Source organism: Dryobates pubescens, chromosome 20 (assembly GCF_014839835.1).
Source record: "Dryobates pubescens isolate bDryPub1 chromosome 20, bDryPub1.pri, whole genome shotgun sequence".
NCBI classification, from domain to species: domain Eukaryota; kingdom Metazoa; phylum Chordata; class Aves; order Piciformes; family Picidae; genus Dryobates; species Dryobates pubescens.
Window position 1 is genome coordinate 7,571,923 of NC_071631.1, and position 22,075 is coordinate 7,593,997.

The 22,075-nt window shown below is 61.8% G+C and overlaps 1 protein-coding gene across 1 annotated transcript in view; it reads right to left on the reverse strand.

Moving 5' to 3' along the window:
* The window catches only part of FOXO6 (forkhead box O6), a 38,331-nt gene extending 28,389 nt beyond the window's left edge, over window positions 1–9,942 (reverse strand). The window contains exon 1 of the mRNA XM_009911502.2: window positions 9,493–9,942. Coding sequence (XP_009909804.2) covers window positions 9,493–9,933 — 441 coding nt within the window. The 5' untranslated portion in view covers window positions 9,934–9,942. The remainder of the gene's footprint in view (window positions 1–9,492) is intronic.
* Window positions 9,943–22,075: the final 12,133 nt, after the last annotated feature.

Consider the following 22,075-nt stretch of genomic DNA (forward strand, 5'->3'; position numbering starts at 1 on the left):
CCCCCGGGAGTGAGCAGTGCCACCGCTGACAGCAGGGCAAGGCTTTCCCACCGGGCCCTGAGCAGCATCTGGCACCCTGGCACGCAGCACCCACCCCCAGCACCATCTCCCAGGGGCCTCGGCAGCGCCAAGGCCGGGCACAAAGCTGGCACAGCCCCGCAAACACCAGTCTCCTCCTGCGTACCCCAGGGCTGGCCCCGGCCGCAGCCTCCTCCCAATCCCACAGGATCGCAGCCAGACACCCCGGGAGACACAAAGGCTGCCCCGGGGAGGGTCAGGCTGCCTGCCAGCGCCAGGATGCCCAGCCACGGGGCCGCGGGCAAGGCAACGGCCCTGCCGGGGCCGGCACCCAGAACCTAAGCCCGAGATGGGGGGGAACGGGGTGCCCCCTGCACCGGGTGGGTGAGCAAAGGGGGGGGGGGGGGGGGGGGGGGGGGGGGACGTTGGGAAGCGGGGAGGGGGTTGAACTTTTGACCCGGCAGGCAGGAGCTGAGTGCATTACCTTAACGCGAGTTAAAAATAACTGTCTGGGCTCCTGCTCCCAGCCTGGCTGCAATTACAGCCTGGCACGGCTGCTCCGCAGCGTCCCCGCGCTGGCACCGCGCCAGGTGGCAGGCGGCTCCCAGCCGCCCTCCCCCTCCTGCTCCTGCTCGGGGCTGCCTTTTTCCCTTTGTGTTTTTGGGTTGGGGTTGGCTTTAGGCTTGGTTGGGTTGGGGTTTGGTTTTGTTCCCCCCCCCCCCCCCCCCTTCCCACGCAAATCAAAGGTGGCTGCTCAGCGCTCCCAGCCCAGCCTCCCCCTCACCCACCCAGACGCTGCCACCTCTGCAAAACCACCCACAGCAAGGTGCCCCCAGCAAGGCACCCACAGCAAGATGCCCACACCGGGGCACCCACAGCAAGGCATCCACAGCAAGGTGCCCCCAGCAAGGCACCCACAGCAAGATGCCCACACCGGGGCACCCACAGCAAGGCATCCACAGCAAGGTGCCCCCAGCAAGGCACCCACAGAAGGGCACTCACACAAGGGCACCCACAGCAGGGTACCCACAGCAAGGCCAAGCTGCCCTCTCTGCTGCCCAAGCGCAAGGGCCACCAGCCTGTGCCCCGGGGAGGAGCCACCCAAGGCATGGCCAAGGGTATTCCCCCACCTGACTGTAGCAGGGGTGCACAAGTGTCACATGAGCACCACACCCAAGTGCACACCTGGGTGTGCATGGAGACACATGTGAGCAGGTGTGCACAGACATGTGTGAGGTGTGCATGAAGACACGTGTGAGCAGGTGTGTGCACACACACGTGTGCCCAGGCACACACACACACACGTGTGCCCATGCATGCACAGAGACATGCATGAGCAGGTGTGTGCAGGGACACGTGTGAGCAGCTGTGTGCACACACACGTATGCCCATGCATGCACAGGGACATGCATGAGCAGGTGTGTGGAGGGACATGTGTGAGCAGGTGTGTGCACACACGTGTGCCCATGCATGCACAGGGACATGCATGAGCAGGTGTGTGCAGGGACACGTGTGAGCAGCTGTGTGCACACACACATGTGCCCATGCATGCACAGGGACATGTATGAGCAGGTGTGTGCAGGGACACGTGTGAGCAGGTGTGTGCACACACAAGTGTGCCCATGCATGCACAGGGACATGCATGAGCAGGTGTGTGCAGGGACACGTGTGAGCAGCTGTGTGCACACACACGTGTGCCCATGCATGCACAGGGACATGCATGAGCAGGTGTGTGCAGGGACACGTGTGAGCAGCTGTGTGCACACACACGTGTGCCCATGCATGCACAGGGACATGCATGAGCAGGTGTGTGCAGGGACACGTGTGAGCAGCTGTGTGCACACACACGTGTGCCCATGCATGCACAGGGACATGCATGAGCAGGTGTGTGCACGGACACGTGTGAGCAGCTGTGTGCACACACACGTATGCCCATGCATGCACAGGGACATGCATGAGCAGGTGTGTGGAGGGACATGTGTGAGCAGGTGTGTGCACACACGTGTGCCCAGGCACGCACACACAGGTGCCACACGTGTGCCTAGGCGGTGGCTGCCCTGCGGCATTGCTGCCTGTGGCTCCCAGTGCTCTGCCCAGCCCAGGCAAGGGCTTTCCTGCTCCAAGGGATCTGGGTGGCAATGCCAGGCCGCTGCGTGCCCCCCGTGCCAGCACCAGGGGCTTCGAGAAGCCTCCTCTGCCCTGCAGGCCTCCAGCTGAGCTGCATCACTGCTGCCTCCCTACTTCCCTGGGTACAAAGCGCCACCAACCCTGGCACCCACGCCCAGAGGGTGAGCAGCCCAGCCCCTCCCTGCTGCCAAGCCCTGGCACAGCCCCAAGGGGCACATCCAGGTGCACGGGGTGGTAGAGGGGTGCTGAGGAGGAGAAGGATGGGTCCCCTCCTGAAAAAGTAGGCGCCAGCCACACAGACCCCAACATCTCCCATCCTGCTGCTAACCTCCCTGGGCAGCCCCCAAGTGCTGACCCCCGGCCCAGAGGACAGCAGCAGTGCCAGGAAGGGGTGGTGGGGCCGGACCCCCACAGCCAGACCCACAGCAGGCTGCTCGGGGTGCCAGAGCATCCCCGCCGGGAGGGATAGGAGCAGCCTGCTCTGGGGGTCCCCGGGCTCCCTTCTCAGCATTCTCCTGCTGCTGCTGCTGCTCCCCGCGGCGGGTGAAAGCCAGCTCTGTGCTGGGGCTTTCAGCTCTCCTGGCTGGCGCCGGGCCAAGGCACCACAGAATCATCAGCAGCTGCTGTCCAAGAGGAGCTGCAGCGGCAGCCCGGCCAGCCCAGCCGCCTGTCCTCCCCTAACCCAAGCCGCCGCTCACCTCGGCGCTCGGCAGCCGCCGGGCAAGTGTCTGCCTAATTAAAAGTAATGGGAGCTGGAGACGAGCCCACGGCGGGTGGGGGTGGGAGGGCAGGGGGAAAGCAGCTGTCCCCCCAAAGGCAGGGCCGGGGAGCTCTGACCCTGTATGCTGCTCCAGAGCATCTCTGGTGGCAGGGCAAGGGGAGATCCTGGATCCAGCTCCAGAGCATCTCCTTGGAGACACAAGGGCACTGTGGCAGGGCAAGGGGGGATCCTGTATCCTACTCCAGAGCATCTCCTTGGAGACACAAGGGCACTGTGGCAGGGCAAGGGGGGATCCTGTATCCAGCTCCTGAGCATCTCCTTGGAGACACAAAGGCACCGTGGCAGGGCAAGGGGGGAATCCTGTACCCTGCTCCAGAGCATCTCCAAAGTACACCCAAGGGCATGGCAGCAGGGCTTGGGTCCAGCAGGGCTTGGATGCCATGGATGAAGAGCTGGGGGCCCAACTGTGGCCCCAAACCCCACTGTAGTTGTGGGGAGGGAGACTGATCCCCTTCCTGTGTGCTCCCTCTGCAAGGACACAGTAGTGTCAAGCATCCAACCCTTCTCCCTAACCCAGGGGACATCCCAGTGCCAACAGCATCCCAGCGAGAATCCTACTGCAGGGGGAAGCTAGGCCAAGGAGCTCCAGCTCACTCCCACATCACACCTGGCCTGACTGCCTGAGGGGGTTCAGCCTCCTTGGAAAACATTCCTGAGGCTTTTCATGCACAAAGCCAAACCCCAGGAAATCCATTTCCCAGAGCTGGGGGCTGGTGCTCCCACCTCAGCACGGGGCAGGCGTGAGAGAGCCTGCCCAGGGAGGTTGTGGAGTCTCCTCCGAAGACTTCCAAGCCCCACCTGGATGTGTTCCTGTGTGCCCTGCCCTGGGTGACCCTGCTCTGGCAGGGGGGGTTGGACTGGATGGTCTCCAGAGGTCCCTTCCAACCTGCCCCCCAACCCCATGCTGGGATTCTGTGTGGGAAGGATGCACAGAGGGAGGGACCCAACAACGCCGCACTGCCGGCGCTCTTCTGCTCCACAGGCTCTTAACTGGAGTTTATATTCCAGTGGTTATTAAAAATAAAGGGGGGAATAGCAGGGGGGAGAGGGGGGAAGGAGGAGAAGGAAGCTAAGAGCAGAGCAAGCTGTTCATTTGGAGCCTGTCCCCTGGGTTTAATAAAGCCCCACTCACTGCTGTAGTATCATTTTTATGCTATCATAAAGCCAGACCATTTAGCAGGTTTGTGTTACTTCAGCAGTTAGCACGGCATGGAAAGCGATGCCAGAAGAAAGGGGGGAGGGAGGAAAGAAAAAAATGAGAAGGAAGATGAAAACCTCCAAAAAGGAGAGCAAAAAAAATGAGGTAGGAATGAGAAGAGCTGCTGAGGGGATTCCTCACAGCCATGCCACCAAGCAGCACTGGAGCACGGCAGCTCAGGAGGATGCAAGCAGGCTCCTTCATCCCCGCCTGGAGTCAGGGACAGGCCAGGAGTCCCCAGCTCCAGCCCTGGGATGCTGAAGGGTCACCTACCCCAGCCTGGCTTCCCAAGGGATTCTGCCTGTGCTGTGGGAAAGGCCTGGAGGGTCCCCTCACATTAGGGGGGACCCCAGGGGCATTGCACTGTGGGGGTGGCAGAACTGGGGCAGCTGCTGCAGGGGCAGTTGGGGGTGAAGCAGAAGGGTTTCCCGGGGTAAAGGAGCCGGTGGTTCCTCCTGGCCCCACAGCCCCCAGGCCAGCCAGGCTCTCCAGCCCCTCTGCTCTTCACCCTGGGCAGCTCTCAGGGGAGCACCAGGCTCTCCCTGCTGCTGGAAAAATCTCCATATATGGAGAAGATGGGGATACAGGAGCTGAGCCAAGCCAAGCCAAAATACCCCACCAGGAGCCCTGACCGGGCAGCCCCAAGCTCATCCTAGTGCCCAGGGCAGTGCCCTCTGCCAAGCCTCCCCGGGTCTGGGTGGTGTGAACAGTGCTAGTCCCAGTGCAAATGAGTTGAGCCCACTCTGTGCCCCTAGAACCCTGTCATCCCCAGAGCTGTGTCACCCTGTCCTCAGTGTAACTGCCACCTTCACCTCTGTGCCACCCCCACAGCATCACCTGCATCCTCACTGGCACTGCCCTCTGCAAGGGCAGAGTCATCCCCATCAGTCCCAGGATCCACCTTTGTGCCTCTCCAGCCACTCTGGGCAATGTCCCAAGGAGTTGCACCACTGCCCACATCCAGGAGGGGAAGGGCAGGCCCTTGGGCAGAGAGTGGCATCAGTGAAGGAGCCTTAAGGGATGCTCTTGCCTTGCCCAGGTGGGGTTGTGCTCCAGGACAGGGCCACAGCTCTGCTCCCCTGACCGTAGCTCAAGGATCACCGTGCCCAGTACACCCCAAACCTCGGGCAGCAAGGACCACACTCCCACCCAACCCCCCTTTTTCGCTCCTAATTCCTTTCCACCCTGCCCTGCAAGGGGAAGGTGGCACTTGGGCGGGGGTGGGGCTGTGTCTCTGCCGGGCAGCCCCCGGCCCTGGGCGCACCGTGCTGGCGTTCCCGGTTCCAGCAGGACCCAGCCTGCCGGTTCCCCCCCGGTGGGAGCCGGCGCCACGCTAGAGCCCCAGCACTATAAAGGAGGAGGAGGAGGTGTAGGGGAGGGCTGGGAAATTAAGGTTTTCAGCGCTGTCAGAGCCGCATCAAACAGGCATCCACCAGCTGATTGCTTGATTGTTATATTTTGGATGTCAAACCGGAGCAAGCAGAAACCTTTAGAATGCATCAGCGCCGCTGCCTTTTTGATGGAGGGTGTTGGTTTCCCATTAACAAGTGGAAAGCGTGAGCTGAAGCAGAAAACTTCAAGCGCTTTGGAACTGATAAAATAACAACTCCCTAATTAAGCAGAACTGTCAGTCAAGGGGGCGCCTGCTGCCCTGCATCGGGAAGCAGCAGCAGCAGCAGCTCCCGCTGCCACCAGCCCAGCGTGGAGCACGGAGGGGATGCACGGCCCCGGGAGGGGAGAAGCCAGGGTGTCCCTCCCCCCAGCCCCTCCAGGGGCTGGTCCCCATGCTGAGCACGGCTGAGGTGGTTGGATGTTGTGTGTCGGTTTGCCTCACCATAAAAGCAGGTCATGCAGCCAGCAGCTTATAGAATGATGGAAGTGTTTGGGTTGGGAAAGCTCTCTGAGGTCATCCAGTCCAACATCAACCCAACCCCACCATGGCCACCAAACCCTGGCCCCAAATGCCATGGCCACACATTCCCTGAACACCTCCAGGGATGGGGACTCCACCGCCTCCCTGGGCAGCCTGTGCCAATCCCTGAGCACTCTTGCAGCAAAGAATTTTTTCCTCCTCTCCAACCTAACTCTCCCCTGGCACAATTTCAGGCCATTTCAGCTTGGTGGGGAAGAAGAAATGCAGCCCCTGCCAGCATCCTTCCCTCCCAGGCAGCCCCGGGGGACACATTCCTGATGGACACATCAGACACCACAGCCAGGTGTGGGTGCAGCATCCCAAGGGCCAGCAGGATGAGGCAAGAGGCCCTGCTGGGAAAATCCCCCCAGAGTCAGAGCAGAGCAGAGAGGGTCTGAAGAACCTCTGTAGGATCACCAGCAGTGCCCCATGGTGCCACAGTGCCCTCAGTCAGGCTCCCAGACCTCCACTTTACCCAGCATGGGGAGGCTTCAGAGGAGCTAATTAGAGAGCAGCACATTACCAGAGCCCCCCAGCCCGACCCCACCAAGCTGGGCAATGAAAGGCTCTCAGTCTGCCAGGTGCTTCCCAGGCCTGGGGCAGGAGGGACCTGGCTTCTCCAGGGGCTCTTTAATAAGCTACCAGCAGCTCATTACTGCAGAACCGACTGCCCAGCAACTTGGGTGCTACCTGGCACCAGAGCTGCCAGCCTGGCCCCAGGAGGGACACCTGAGGGCATCCAGGGCATCTGTGGCAAGGGACTACCAAAAGGGACATGGGACTATGTGGTTTTAACCCCTGGCACACTGGTATCTGATGAGACTGTCAAGCAAAGGAGGTCTCCACAAGTCACTTCTCACCCCGGGCTCTTGCCAGCCCTGACATTGCCAGCTCCAGCTGGGCATTGGGCACCTGCAGCATAAGGACAGGCTGCAGCATAAGGACAGGCCCTGGGGAACCCTGCCTGATACTGACTGGTGGGCAGAGAGGTCAGGCAGAATGTTTTGCTGGGGGGGGTTAAGTCACAATGCCAGTGCTGGGGGCAAGGGGAGCTGCCAGGAGGGAGCAGGCAGCAGCAGTGCAGGGCAGCAGATGGGCCAGAAAGGTGGAGAACATCCATTCCCGGGGTGCACCCAGGAGGGCACATCTGAGCAACCAGCTCCTTCAACCCCTGCACCCTGAGCCTGTCCTCCCTGCTTGCACACCAAGCACCACGAAGCCTCCAGGGATGCAGCCCCCCAGAAAGCCACCGAACCCCACGCCGGATGACAGGGCTCCACTGGCAGCACCCTGGGCAGTGCTGGCATGGGGACACAGTGCCAGGCACCATTCCTACCCCAAGGGACAACAGGAAGGGCGTGGGGGGCAAGGGCCAGGGCGGAACACCCCACGTTGCTCCTGCACAGCCCTGGGGTGCCAGCTGACACGGGGAAAGGCCACTCCTGCTTTCCCGGGAGGATGCCCTCGGGGGTCACCTCTGCCAGGACTGATGTGGGCAGGAACTGCTGCTGTCACAGCCTGTCTTCACCCGGGGGCCAAGAGCTGGTGCTGGCGTAGGCGGGCGGGGAAGCTTGTGCCACCTGGCACACCCGGACACACCCGCGCGGTGCCACCGTCCCCTGCGCAAGCCCTGGCACGCCCGCAGAGGGCACAGGGCACCGCTCCAGCCCATGCAAGCCAGGGGTGGACCAAACCCCAGCACTTGCCTGTGACAAGGACAGCTGCAGGCCCTGCTGTCCCCAGCCAGGGTCCTTCCCACCCCGGGAGAGCCTCGCTCGGTGGCTTTGGCTTGCGTGCCAGTGCCAGGACACACGAGCACCCACTTGCCCTGCTCCTGCCCATCGACGGCTGGGCACAAAAACTTGTTCACAGCTCCATCCCCTGGCCCTCACTCCCCCGGGGTCGCCTTCAGGGACACCCAGCTGCAGAGTCCCCAAGCACCCCACACCCGTGACAGACAGTGCTGCATGGGAATCCCTCTGCTCCTCATCCCATCCAGGGCCCGAGCCACTGGACCAGAGTGCTGAGAACCTCCCCAACATGTACCCAGACCTCTCACCCCTTGCTGTCCCCAACGGGTGCCACCCTTCTCCCTGGCACACACTCAAGGCCACGCAGGTCTCAGCCCAGGTGGAGGTTTGAGAGGCCCCCACACAACCCCTGCCACCTCCACAGCCCTGAAAACCCTCCCTTGGGGGATCTCCACACCAGGGGGACACCAGCTGCCTCCTGCCCACCCACCAGGAGTGTGGCAAAGCAGAGAGGACACTCTTCTACACTGCACCAGCTCCCACAGCCTGGCCACGGTGCCACAGAGTCTGCCCTCCCTGGCCCAACAGTGCCCTGTTTGCACCCATGAAGGACATCCCCCGAAGGCAGTCTGGGTCTGCCTGGAGGAACAGAGCCAGGAAACGCTGTGCCAGGACTGCAGGCTGGCATTAGAGCCCCCGAAGCTTTGCTACACACTAATCACACTGGAGGTGACAGGGCTTAGGGGAGGGCTTAAGCAAACCGTCTCCTTTTTACTGACACCATCTGGACACAATCTTTTCCCCCTGCCCAGCAGGGCGCCTGGCAAGCTTCACCCGGAGAGGCAGGGGCCAGCGTGACCCTGCCAGGACCTGGCACCCTCTGTGCCCTCACCCAGGCCTGGGATGGTCGGTGTGAGGCATCCTCAGGTCACACTAAGCAAGAACGCTTCACTGCCCGTGCCAGGGATTTCTGACAAGTCCCCAGTGCCAGCCAGGAGCAGAGCCCAGCAAAGCCATCGTGAGGACTGTGGGCTGCTGTGTGACCCCCCAGGAGGGGACACAGCCCTGAGAAAGGCAGGTGGTGCCGAGACGGAGGAGACACGCGGTGACAGACAGCTCACGGACACCTGCTTGGGGACAGCCCTACCTCCGGCTGTCCTCCCAGGCGCGCCACCGGCGCTCGGGGACCTGGCACGGCTGGGGTGCCCGCAGGCAGGAACAGGGAGAGCCGTAACAGAGGGACTGTCATTCACTGTACCCCAGTGCTCACACACCAGCAGGAGAGCCGGGAGCACCCAGCCTGCTGCCACCCTGCTGTCCCTGGCCTCCTCGGGAAGGACAGTGGCAGGGCACCCCAGGTCTGCCCTGTGACATGGCCCGACTGGGGACACTGGGGACCAGCTCACCTCGGTTCTACACACACCACCACGAGGCGCCGGCTCCCCCGAGACTTGACCGAGCCCTCATGCCCCCCCCAGCAGTGAGGAAGGCGAGGATCCCCCAGCAGTGAGGAACGCGGGGATCCCCCACCTTATCCCGCCCCCTCAGCAGTGAGGAACGCGAGGAGCCCTCAAACCCCCCCCAGCCAGCGGCAAGCTCCGGCTGCCCGGGGGAAGCATCTGAACCCCGGCGCGTTTTGGGGGAGCAGGGGGGAAAGTTGCAATGGGTTGGGGTCTTGGGGAGGGGGGAGGGGGGGGTCAGGTACCTTCCAGCCGGCCGAACTGTTGCTGTCGCCTTTATCCTTAAAGTAGGGAACATATCGCACCATCCAGTCATAGATCTGCGAGAGCGTGAGGCGCTTCTCGGGCGAGCTCTCGATGGCTTTGGTGATGAGATCGGCGTAGGACAGGTTGCCCCAGGCGTTCCTCCGGGAGGTCTTGGCCTTGCGGAGCTGCCCGACGTCCGCGCCGGGGGGCGGCAGGGAGGCGGCGGCCGCTGCTCTGCGCTCCGCCGGGGCCGCCGCGTTCTCGGCTCCCTCCCCGCCGGCGGCCGCCAGCGCCGGGGGTCCTCCCGCCGTGCCCCCCCCATCCTCCTCCTCCGCCGCGAAGTCGGGGTGGGGGAGAGGCCAAGTGCAGGACCGGGGCCGGCTCTGCGGCTCGAAATCCGGGTCGATCTCCACCTGATGCGCCTGGAGCTTTTCTTCCATGGTCCCCTCCCCGCCGCTCCCGCCCCCCCCCAGGCCCCCAAGCAGCCCCCTCCCCGCAGTTATGGTCGGTTTCCACCAAAATAAAAATTAGGAAAAAAAAATAAAAATTAAAAAAAAAAAGAAGCACGGGAGGGAGAAGAGTGCGAAGAAGGCTCCACGCTCGGCTGGAGCGAGAGAAGGGCAGGAGGAGCCGCTCCGTGCGCCCGGGTCCAGGATGGGCGCAGGCGGCGGGTGCAGCCCGAAGTCCCGCGGAGCTCTCAGGCGGCTCTGCCCGGCTCCGCGCCGGGGAGCGGACGGCTAACGGGAGAGACGAGCCGGGGGGAACGCTGCATATTCATCGGTGGCGACTCCGGCCCCGGACGAGACGGGAAGAGGGTTGGTTTTTGGTTTGGTTTTGGTTTTTCTGGGGTTTTTTGTTTTGTTTTTGGTTTGTTTGCTGTCTTTTTTTTTTCTTTTTCTTTTTTTTTTTTTTACCAGCCGCGGAGCTCCGGAGTCGTTCCCGGCACGATGGCCAGCGGGGCGGCTGCGGGCAGGCAGGGCGCGGGGCTTGCCGCATCCATCGGCGGAGGCTGCACCGGAGCTGGCGGCGCGGTCAGGCAGCAACAGATGAACTGGAGCGACCGGCGGCGGGCGGCATCCTCAGCTAGGAACCGGCGTACTCCGGGGCCGGGCGGCGGGGCACCTGGGCGGGGAGAAGCGGAATGGAGGTGGGTGTCGGGGGGAAGCCCCTGGCACGGCGGGCGCACAGCCTCCCCCCTCTCTCCTGGGGCGGGCTGCCCGGCGCTAAGTCCGGCGGCGCGGCGGAGCCATGCTGGCGGGCGGCACGCACCTGACAGCGCCGGGCGAGGGCGGCGGCGGCGGCGGGCGGGCGGTGGCGGGCGGCTCCCCGCCCCTACGCCCCCCCGCTCCGTTTCAGCGGCCGCGCACCTGCCCGCCGCCGCCGCCGCCGCCGCGCTGCCGCCACGGAGCGGGCGGGCCACATGCTGGGGCGGCCGCCGGTCGGTCGCTTGCTCGCTGTCTCGCTCGTTCCCTCCTTCCCTCCCTCCGCCGTGCCCGTCCCCGAATGCGGGCGCCGCCGTGACACAGGGGGAGGGCCCGGAGGGGCGGGGGGAGGGCGGGGGAGGGGAGTGCCCCGGCGCCGCACGGGGCAGCGGCGGGGCGGGACGGAGCGGGTGGCCCCGGCTGCCCGGCCTCCCGCCCCCAGTGCCCGCCCCGGGGCCGCCGACCCCCGGCAGCGGCGCGGCCCCACGTGCGCCCCGGGCGTCCCCCCCACATTGTTGCCCCGAGCCGCCGCCACCGCCTCATTGGCGGGAGGTGCCCGGCGGACACGCCCCCCCAGCCCGCCCATTGGCGCGGCGCCGGCGGGACGCGGGGCGGAGGGAGGGGGGGATTGGTAGGGAAGGGAGGATCGGCCCCGCCCCGTGGATGACGTCACGGGCGCCGGCTGCAGCCGCGCGTCGCCCCGGGCAACGCGGCCGGGGGCGGGGGATGGACACGAGCACGCCCCCTTGACATGGGCCCTCCCCTTTGCCCTGGCCACGCCCTCCGCTCCGGGAGACACCGCTGCATGCCCCGCCCCCTGCCCCAGGCCCCGCCCCTTTCGTGATAGCCCCGTCCCGGTGTCACATAGCCCCGCCCACTCCCGCAGGGGCTGGCCCCGTGGGATGGATGGCCCCGTGGGATGGATGGCCCCGTGGGGTGGATGTCCCCGTGGGAGGGATGGCCCCGTGGGGTGGATGGCCCCGTGGGGTGGATGTCCCCGTGGGAGGGATGGCCCCGTGGGATGGATGGCCCCGTGGGGTGGCTGCCCCCGTGGGCAGGCCTGTCCTCGTGGAGCAGCTCTCCCCGTGGGGCGGCTTTCCACACAGAGGGGGTTGTCCCCTTGGGCTATCCCCGTGCGGGGTTTGTCCCTGTGTGGGGTGCTGTCCCAAGGGAGTGGCTGTCCCCATGGCGTCAGCCCTGTAGGAGCTGGCCCTACCCTGCCTGCCCACAGCTCCCCAGGCCCCACCCGGGGTCCCATGCCCAGGGCTAGCCCCACTCCCTGCCCCGTCCCCAACAGCCAGGTGTACGTGATGAGAATGAGGTCAGACCCACGAAGCCCACCCGCAGCTGGGGCAGATGCCTGCAGCTTCCAGCATTCTGTGCTGGGCCCAGGGGGCAGGAGGGCAGCTGGGTGCATCAGTGCACTGCAGACCCATCCCTCCCCACCCACCATGGCTTGCTGGCTCTGGGGATGCTGTCACCGAGCACCCTGGGTTGCCCTCAGGCTTCGTCACCCTCGCTGTCACCAGCTGTGCCTCCAACGGAGTCTTTCACGCCACAGGCACATGGGATGCTGCTCCTGCAGCCCCATTCACTGCCCAAGGGGATGGGCTAAGGTTACTCAAGCAACTATGCAGCCGATGGCTCCAGCCTCGAAGTGCTCGGCTGGCAGCTCTGAGAACGAAATCCAGTCCCAAACCACTCAGCAGTGCCACACAGTAAGTGGGGGACAGGGGACAGGAAGGGACACGACACCTGCCCTGCTTCACACAACCTGAGAGCAGGAGCGGTGGCTGCAGGTGCCGCGGCCGGCGCTGGGGGCACGTCCCAGCTAAGTGCGGACTGAGGTTGCATTCCACGACCCCCGGCCACCAGATGGGGACCTGCTGGCCAAGCTCAGTGTCTACTGGTTCAGCTGGTTCAGGTGGGCTGAGTCAGGCTGGCTCCAGATGTACCCTGGCCAGCCTGGCTGGGGCCACACAGGGTGCGTGGTCCTGGAGCATCCTTGGATGGACCGGACTCCAAATCCACCCTGACCCTGCAAACCAGGAGCCAGTCTCCACATTCTCCTGTGCCTCCCTCCTCCCTAGAATGTTCCTCCTGGGATCTATCCCAAATTGCTTTGCTGTATCTTACACCCACAGTCTCCTTCCCCTACCCCAGAGCCTGAAGGCAGGATCGTTCCCTCCTCCCTTGTAGCCTTTTGCCCACTTGGAGCCTGGAGATGTTTCCTTCCTCAGCCTTGCCTTTATTAGTCAAAACCCTCCCACATTTCTCACCTGTTCTTCCAGCCTTGTTTTTCCAGCCCAGACACAATGCCCAGCCCCAAGCTCCGAGCCAAGTGGGAGGGTCCCAACCTGCACAGCCCTTCCCGTGCTGCTTCCAGGAGCTTTCTCCTTGCTGGGGTATCCCCAGCAGCATTTCTCCTGCACTGCAGTGGGTGCATCCCCCTGTGGTCTCCCAGAGCTGAACCCTCTCTGCCAGCTCAACCCTGTGCTTGATCAACACCTGGAGTTGTTTTGGTTTGAAAAAACTTCCAAGACCAGGAGGATGGAGACTCCCTGTGGGGTGTCCCATGGTAAAAACAAGGGTGATGGGGACAACCTATGGCTGGGGACATTCCCATTGCACTCCAGAAGGGAATGTTTGCCATGAGAGCAGGCAGAGACTGGAATCACCTCCCAAGGGCAGCAGTGGAGTCTCCTGCCCTGGGCAGTTTCAGACTCAGCTTGCCAGGGTGCTGAGCCAGCTCATGGCAACTGCACCATCACCTGGAGAGGTTGGAGCAGATGATCTTTGGGGGTCCTTCCAAGCTGGCATTCTGGGATTGTGTGAAGATCATTAAGTCCAACCCAGCACTGCTGCAGGAACCCAGTGCTGCAGGGACACGCTGGCCTCGCTCACCTGCTGCCTCAGTTTCCCTCTGTAAAGCTACCCAGTGTGGCTGCTGGTGGTGAAGGTGACAGCCAGCTGCTGGAGGGCTTCCCAGCTCCAGCAACCAAAGCTGCCCAGTCCTTGTTTGCCCAAAGTCTCATCCCTGGTCCTGAGGATGCAGAGCAGCAGGCTTCTGGGTTCAGGTAGCCCCAGCCAAGGCACCTGCAGGTCTGGGGAGCAGGGGGTGGCTGTTCAGGCCTCGCACAGCCCAGCAGCAGCACGGGGCTGGCTTCCAGCATCACCTTCCCCAGCACCTGGTTAATGATCACTTAAGTGCCTGGCACCAGGCAGGAGCTGCTCGATTAAGCCAGCTGCATGCTGCCACTGTCCCCGTTAAGCAGCAGGTCCTGCTGCTCCTCCACCACGTTATGGGGAGAGGCAGACTCAGGAGCAGAGCTGGGGCATGGAGCTGCCACATCTCTCCCCCACATCCCAGCATGCCTCCTGAATCCCAGTGCCTGGTCTCAGGTGCCCACCACACCGTGTGGCCCTGCCTGGCGACACACACGGGGGGTGTGCAGGGTAAGCACAGGGATTTCAGAGGGGTTTAAGAGCCAGAACCTTCCTGCATCTCTCACCAGCAACTCCAGTCTTACTTTCCCAGAGTCTGGGGTGAGCCAGAGCACTGGGTGTGGGGCTGGAAGAGCAGAGCAGAGCCCACCGGAGCAATAGCAGCAGGGAAGGGGCAGATGTGGGTGGCTGGAGATCCAGACACACCTCACATCTCTCTCCAGCATCCTTCCCCTGGCCAGCTCAGCCTTTGCCTGATGCAGCTTCCTGCTCTACCCTTCCTCTACTGGCTTCCAGCAGTGTCTGAGCAAAGGCATCCTGTGGGGTGCAGTGCTCCCCTCCTCTTCCATTTGGATGGGAAGTGGAGCTTCTCTGGTCCTCAGGCTCCAGGACAGGAGCCAGTTGGCCATGATGAAGCCACTCAACACCATGTGAAGCTCACATCTCAGGAGGGGTTGCCTTACACAGGCATGTCCAAGGTGCCCAGCATCTCCAAGCTGGGAAGAATGAGGGAATGAAAGGGGAAAAGGGACCTCAGTGAGGATGGAGAGAGCAGAACCAGCTCTGATACATCCTGCCATGTGAGCTGCTCCTTGCAAGTGACCATGGCAGCGAGGGGGCTGCAGCTGCCCTGTCCCAGCACTGCCCCCACAAAGCACCAGATCTGAGCCCACCACCAGTGGAGAGATGTTCCAGTGCATGGGGACTGGGGGATACTCTTTGCTGCTGCTGCAGACCTGACCTGAATGGTCTGAACAGAAGGACCTCCAGTGTGCACCATGCTGAGTCCCATGGCAACTGCTCCCCTGGGCAAAACCTCCTTGTGAAGGGGGATTGGGACAGCAGGGTTTGGACAGAGCTGGGGCAGGAACCACACTCACCAACAGGAGGCATGAAGGGAGAGGGGCCAGCTGTGGGATGAGGAGGATGAGCAAGAGGAGAAGGAAGAGGAGGAGAGCTGCTGCTCCAAACATCTCCCCACCAAGTGGATCCTGGCAGGGTGATGCAGCCTGAGCCCCTTCATCTTTCCTCAGCTCTGAGTAGAGCCAAGGCCTGGTATCCATGCCTGGTGCTGGTGTCACTTCTCATGCTACCAGACCAGTAGCACTTCCATCTTTCATCCACCTGAATGATTCCAGCAACATCCCATGCAGATCCCTTCTACCCTTTGTCCACTCCAGATCTGGAGTGTGGAGAACAGCTTTAAGCTGGAAGAGTGACGATTGAGATTGGAGATGAGGAAGAAATTGTTGAGAGTGAGGGTGGGGAGACACTGGCACAGGTTGCCCAGGGAGGCTGTGGCTGTCTTCTCCCTGGAGGTGTTCAAGGCCAGGCTGGATGAGGCCTTGAGCAAGCTGGGCTGGTGGGAGGTGTCCCTGCCCATGGCAGGGGGTTGGAACTGGATGAGCTTTGAGGTCCCTTCCAACCCAAACCGTTCTGGGATTCTCTGATGATTCTATGATTTATGCCTGAGGGCTGTTTTGAAGTCCCCATCTCCTTCACTGTCCCTGCTGGAGGTGCCCAGAAGCTCCAGGCTGCAAAGCAGTGCTACCATGGGTGGTGATGGAGCTGCAGGAGCTAAGGAGGGACCATGCTGGACAGCGCCCCTCTGGAAGGCAGATGGAGATCTCTGCCCACACAAGAGAACGCAAGGACTGCGCTGGTGACCGATTTGTCTCACTGCCAAGCCGTCAGCATCACAACTCAGAGTGCCCAGCTGCAAGGGCTCTGCCCAGCTGCAAGGGCTCTGCCCTGCCAACGCAGTCTGGCCAGGTGAGAGGAGAGCTGGGAGCAGGAGGCACCTCCTGAGTGCCCACCTCACCCTGCAGCCCATCACACTCTGCTCAGACCACGCCACCAGCCCCCTGCTCCCAGCAGAAACCAGCAGCCAGTATCTGAAGGGGGCTCCAAGAAAGCTGGGCAGGGACTTTTGAGGGTGTCAGGGAGTGATAGGACTGGGGGGGATGGAGCAAAACTAGAAATGGGGAGCTTGAGAATGGATGTTAGGAAGAAGTTGTTCCCCATGAGGGTGGTGAGAGACTGGCACAGGTTGCCCAGGGAGGTGGTGGAAGCCTCCTGCCTGGAGGTGTTTGCAGCCAGGCTGGATGTGGCTGTGAGCAACCTGCTGTAGTGTGAGGTGTCCCTGGCCATGGCAGGGGGGTTGGAACTGGCTGAGCCTTGAGGTCCCTTCCAGCCCTGACAGTTCTGTGATTCTCTGATTCTCACGAGTTTCTGTGGAGAGCTGGGGTGGGAAAGACCAAGAAAAGCCCAGCAGTGCCTGGCAGGCTCCTGCTCTGCATCGAGAGGCTTGCAGCACGTCCTGGGGGATGAAAAGGCTCCCAGGGGCTAATTGGGGCTTTGGCAGCGCTGTGAGCGCCGAGGCCGTGCGGGGCTGCGGGAGGCGGCGGCGCGGATGGAGAACTGCTGCCACGGAACACCGAGCGGAGGGAGATGATCAAGTCAGAATGAAATATTTTCACTTTCCTGAGATGAGCTTTGGTGTTTTGACATGATCAGAATAAACATTTTGACACTGCTGAAAAGAGAAAGTCAAAGTGATGCTGCGAGGCTTCTTCCTGGAGGAAATGGCAGCGGAGCGGCAAGTTCCCAGGGAAAGATTTGTGTGCAGTAAAGCCCTGGGCTCTGGTGGGAAAACAGCCCAGTGTTTGCCTTCAACCTGGTGGGAACCATCCCAATGTATTCCTTCAGCCTGGTGGATAACCATCCCAATGTGTTCCTTCAGCCTGGTGGATAACCATCCCAATGTGTTCCTTCAGCCTGGTGGATAACCATCCCAATGTGTTCCTTCTACCTGGTGGAAACCATCCCAATGTATTCCTTCAGCCTGGTGGATAACCATCCCAGTGTGTTCCTTCAACCTGGTGGAAACCATCCCAATGTGTTCCTTCTACCTGGTGGGAACCATCCCAGTGTGTTCCTTCAGCCTGGTGGAAACCATCCCAATATGTTCCTTCAGCCTGGTGGATAACCATCCCAATATGTTCCTTCAACCTGGTGGAAACCATCCCAATGTGTTCCTTCTACCTGGTGGATAACCATCCCAATGTGTTCCTTCTACCTGGTGGAAACCATTCCAATGTGTTCCTTCTACCTGGTGGAAACCATCCCAATGTGTTCCTTCTACCTGGTGGAAACCATTCCAATGTGTTCCTTCTACCTGGTGGATAACCATCCAAACGGTGCATCTCCTGCAACAAGTTCATGAACCCTCTCATCTCACCTGCTGGCACTGCTCTTCATTTCCTCTCCTTCTGTTGCCTGATGCTAGGCAGAAGAGACCAACCCCCTCCTCACTCCAACCTCCCTTCAGGGAGCTGTAGAGAGCAATGAGGTCTCCCCTTAGCCTCTTCTTCTCCAGGTTAAACACCCCCAGCTCCATCAGCTGCTCCTCACCAGCCCTTCCTCATCTTTGCTACCCTCCACTGCTGCCATGTCCAACACAAAGGTAGTGAAACCCCTCCAGTCCAGCACTCTGTCCCCTGTCTCCACACCAAAAGGCAGCAGCAGCTCCTCTGGGCTCAGCATCACCCTGACAGCTCACAGCCATTTGTCACCTTCTCCCCAGGCAGAGTCTCCATCATCTCAGAGAGGGTGGTTTAGTAGGGTGTCACAAGCTCCTGGCACTGCTGTCCCACAGGTGAGGGCACAAAGCCCTTGCCAGAGCCTCATTTTCATGAAGAATCACAGAATGGGCTGGGTTGGAAGGGACCTCAAAGCTCATCCCGTTCCAACCCCTTGCCATGGGCAAGGACACCTCCCACCAGCCCAGGTTGCTCAAGGCCTCATCCAGCCTCACCTCAAACACCTCCAGGGAGGGGACATCCACAGCCTCCCTGGGCAATCTGTTCCAGTGTCTCCCCCCCCCTACTCTCAACAATTTCTTCCTAATGTCTCATCTAAATCCAGCTTCTTGCAGTCTGAAGCCATCATCCCTGGCCCTGACACCACATGGCCCTGTCAAAAGTCCCTCTCCAGCTCTCATGTATGTAGGATCACTCAAGCATCAAAAAAGCCTTTAGAAAGCAAAATGACAGCATCAAACCCAAACATATTTAGCAATCCATTGCACTGCAGCCTGGCCCAAATTCCTGCAGCTGGATGGTGCAGTACTGGTGGGCAGCAGGGCCTGTGTGGGTGCATCACTGCACCCTTAGCACCCATGGGGTTGGCAGGGGGAAGCTGTGCCAACCCCAACAGAAAGCACTGACTGGCAGCTGAGCTTCTTTAGGGAGCTCCCTCCACCTCCTGGGCCCTCACAGGGGACCATGCCCCATCTGCCTGCACTCCACTTTGCCCTGTGTCCTGCCAGCACCCTGCTGACCTGGAGGACCAGCATCAGCCACCTCCCCCAGAGTCTCTCCTTGTGTGGAAGAGGTTGTCCAGGGAGGCTGTGGATGTCCCCTCCCTTGAGATGTTCCAGGCCAGGCTGGATAAGGCCTTGAGGAACCTGGGCTGGTGGGAGGTGACCCTGCCCATGGCAGGGGGTTGGAACTGGATGAGCTTTGAGGTCCCTTCCAACCCAAACCATTTTATGAACCTATGAGAAGGGCATCCCAGCCCCCATCACCCCTCCAGGCACTGCACAGGGGGTTCCCCAACATCCCTGCCAGGGTTTACCCTGCACATCCACACCAGGAGCTTGGAATTTGCAAGCCCCCTGGCTCAGCCCGGGATCAGTCCCAGCTTCTTCAGTAGCCTCAGCTTTGATTTGCACTTGGAGGTGAAAGCATTCCTCTGGAGCCTGCATCCTAATGCAGCATCCAGGAATGCCTGCCCCAGCGCTTCCCAGTTAGCCTCATCTGCCTGAGCGAGCCCCAAAGTGCTGAACACATTGAGTGTGTCAGAGCAGATACTGTCAGCAATGAGCCTGCCTTCCGCTGGCACCCACGACACACACCACAGGCTTATTTCAGTCTTCCCCAGCTGTCTCCCACGTTTCCAGAGAGTCTAAGCCCTGGCAGGTCTGTTAACCCTTCCCTTCCTCTGGCTGAGGAGATTTTGCTTGCATCTCTCCTCTCCTCAGCTTCAGCAGTCATGGTGGCTTTGTCCAATTACTCCTCTGGGCTCCTCTCCACCAGCATCAGAAGGGAAAAAGTACATCCTCAAAATCCACTGTATGTGGACTGGAGCCAGTTGTCTCAGGCTAACTCAGGGAGCCATGGAATCACAGAATGGTTTGAGTTGGAAGGGACATCAAAGCTCATCCAGTTCCAACCCCCTGCCATGGGCAGGGACACCTCCCACCAGCCCAGGTTGCTCAGGGCCTCATCCAGAGTGGCCTGGAACACCTCCAGGCAGGGGCAGCCACAGCCTCCCTGGGCAACCTGTTCCAGTGGCTCCCCAGCCTCACTCTCAACAATTTCTTCCTCATCTCCAGTCTCAATCTCCCTTCTCCCAGCTCAAAGCCCTTGTCCCTCATCCTGTCACTCCCAGCCCTTGTCCAAAGTCCCTCCCCAGCTCTTCTGGAGCCCTTCAGGTACTGGAACGCTGCTCTGAGGTCTCCCTGGAGCCTTCTCTTCTCCAGGCTGAACAGCCCCAACTCTCTCAGCCTGTCCCCATAGGGGAGGTTCTCAGCCCTCTGATCATCTTTGTGGCCTCCTCTGAACCCACTCCAGCAGCTCCTTCAAGTCCTGCCAGACCACATCAGCCCACAGTGTAGAGCCTCTTGTTCCATCACTGCTCATGGGTACAAGGCAGGGACTGCTGGGCTGCAGGCTGCAGGAGGCTGCAGGGTTACTGGGGGCACCAGACCTGGACTCAGTGCTCTGGGTGGGGTCTCCCAAGGGGGACAGTACCATCCATCACCATGCCTTCCACCACCTCCATCTGGAGGCAACCAGTGACCACCTCACCTGGGAAGCCCTAGCACTGCCATCCCCTCCCCCACAGCCCCTTCCCCTCCAGTTTTGGCTCCCCCAGAGTTAACTCTGTGCTTCACAGCTGAGTTGCAAACCCCAGAGCCCGTGGGCTGCTGGCCCCTGGCTGCTGTTGTCCTTCCCCACCCCCTTGGCAGGCTCCCGGCACGGGGCTGTGGCTGCCTTCCCGGAGCACACACGGAACTCGCTGCTTCCCGAGCCTGCCTTGGAGCAGGAATCAGGCAGTGGAACCCCAGCCTGCCTGGCCAGCCTAGTTGAGAAGGGCCATCTGGCCTGGCTTGTGGTCCAAGCTCAACGTGCTGGATGGCTTTGAAGGTCACCGAGCTGAGACTGAAGAGGCTGCCAGATATTGACATGGAAATACCTGAACGGAGGAGGGAGAGAGCAGGAGCTCTGCAAGGAAGGGTCTGGGGGTACATAGAATCATAGGATTGTTTGGGTTGGAAAAGCCCTCTGAGGTCATCCAGTCCAGCCAGCAACCCATCACCACCATGGCCACCAAAACATGGCCCCAGGTGCCATGGCCACATGGTTCTGGAACACCTCCAGGGATGGGGACTCTGCCACCTCCCTGGGCAGCCTGTGCCAATCCCTGACCACCCTTGCAGCAGAGAAGTTTTACTAATCTCCAACCTAACCCTCCCCTGGCACAATTTCAGGCCATTTCCTCTCCTAGGGAGCAGAGCCCAACCCCCATCCCACCAGGAGTCCACCAAAGCCCTTTTCCAAGGGAGCTGTCACCTGCGTGGGAGGGAGGTGAGATGCTGAGTGTGGGACTGCCAGCTGTAGAATCATGGAGTGGTGGAGGTTGGAAGGGACCTTTGGAGATCATCCAGTCCAACCCCCCTGCCAGAGCAGGGTCATCCAGGGCAGGGCTCACAGGGATGCATCCAGAGGGGTCTTGAAAGTCTCCGCACAAGGACACTCCACAACCTCTCTGGGCAGCCTGCTCCAGGCCTCCAGCACCCTCATACCAAAGAACTTTCTCCTCATGTTCAGGTGGAACCTCCTGGGTTCCAGTTTGTGTCCATCATCCCTCATCCTATCCCAGGACACCACTGGCATGAGCCTGGCCCCTTCTTGCCCCCCACCCTTCAGCTATCTGTAACCATTGCTCAGATCCCTTCTGGGGCTGCTCCTCTCCAGGCTAACCAGCCCCAGGGCTCTCAGCCTCTCCTCATCACAGAGATGTTCCAGGCCCTTCAGCATCCTCACAGCCTCTGTTGGACTCTCCCCGGGCTGGGTGTCGGGGAGCAGCCCTGGGCGGGACACGGCAGGCATGAGGCAGGGAGCGGCGGCAGGGTCAGCGAGGGGCTCGCCGCTGCCGGGCTGAGCCGGGGCTTGCCGGGAAGCCTGAGGCGGCTGCTGGGAGCTCCGTGCGCCTCACCCCGGGGCCGCTCCGGGGAGCCCACGCTCGGGGCCGCTCCGGGCTCGGGGCCGCTCCGGGCTCCGGCTCCCCGCCGCTGGCTGCGCGGCCGGCGGCGCCGGGCAAGGCACGGCCAGCAGCCCCGGGCCAAGCACCGCCTCTGTCCTGTGGAAAATTACAAACCCCCGCGCTCAAAGGTTTGGGTGTTTGGGTTCGTTCCCTGTTTGCGCAGGTATTTGTCAGAGGCTGTTTCCAGGCTGCGCAGGGCCGGGGCCGCAGCTGACCCAGCAGCCCGAGCTCCAGCATTCCTGCGGCGTGGGCCAGCGGGGACCTGCTGACCCGGCAGGAAAGGTCAGGCAGGAGAGGACATGCAGTTCCCAGCCTCTGCCCACGGGGAGGGAGAAACGGGAGGCTTTCCAAGCGCGCTGGAGCTCAGCTCCCGGGACAGCCCAAAGCAAGGCGCGGCCGCGGCTGCAGGCGCTCAGCTGCGCAGAGGCAGCCCGAGAGGAGAACCCATCCCAAGACAGCCCGAGAGGAGAGCCCATCCCAAAATATCCCAGGAGGAGAACCTGGCAGCAAGCCTGGGCCCCCCCGCCCTGCCTGACACATGGCCCAAACCCCAGAGCTGTGCCCACCCACCAGCTCCTCTCCAGCAGCTCCGCAAACAAACAGC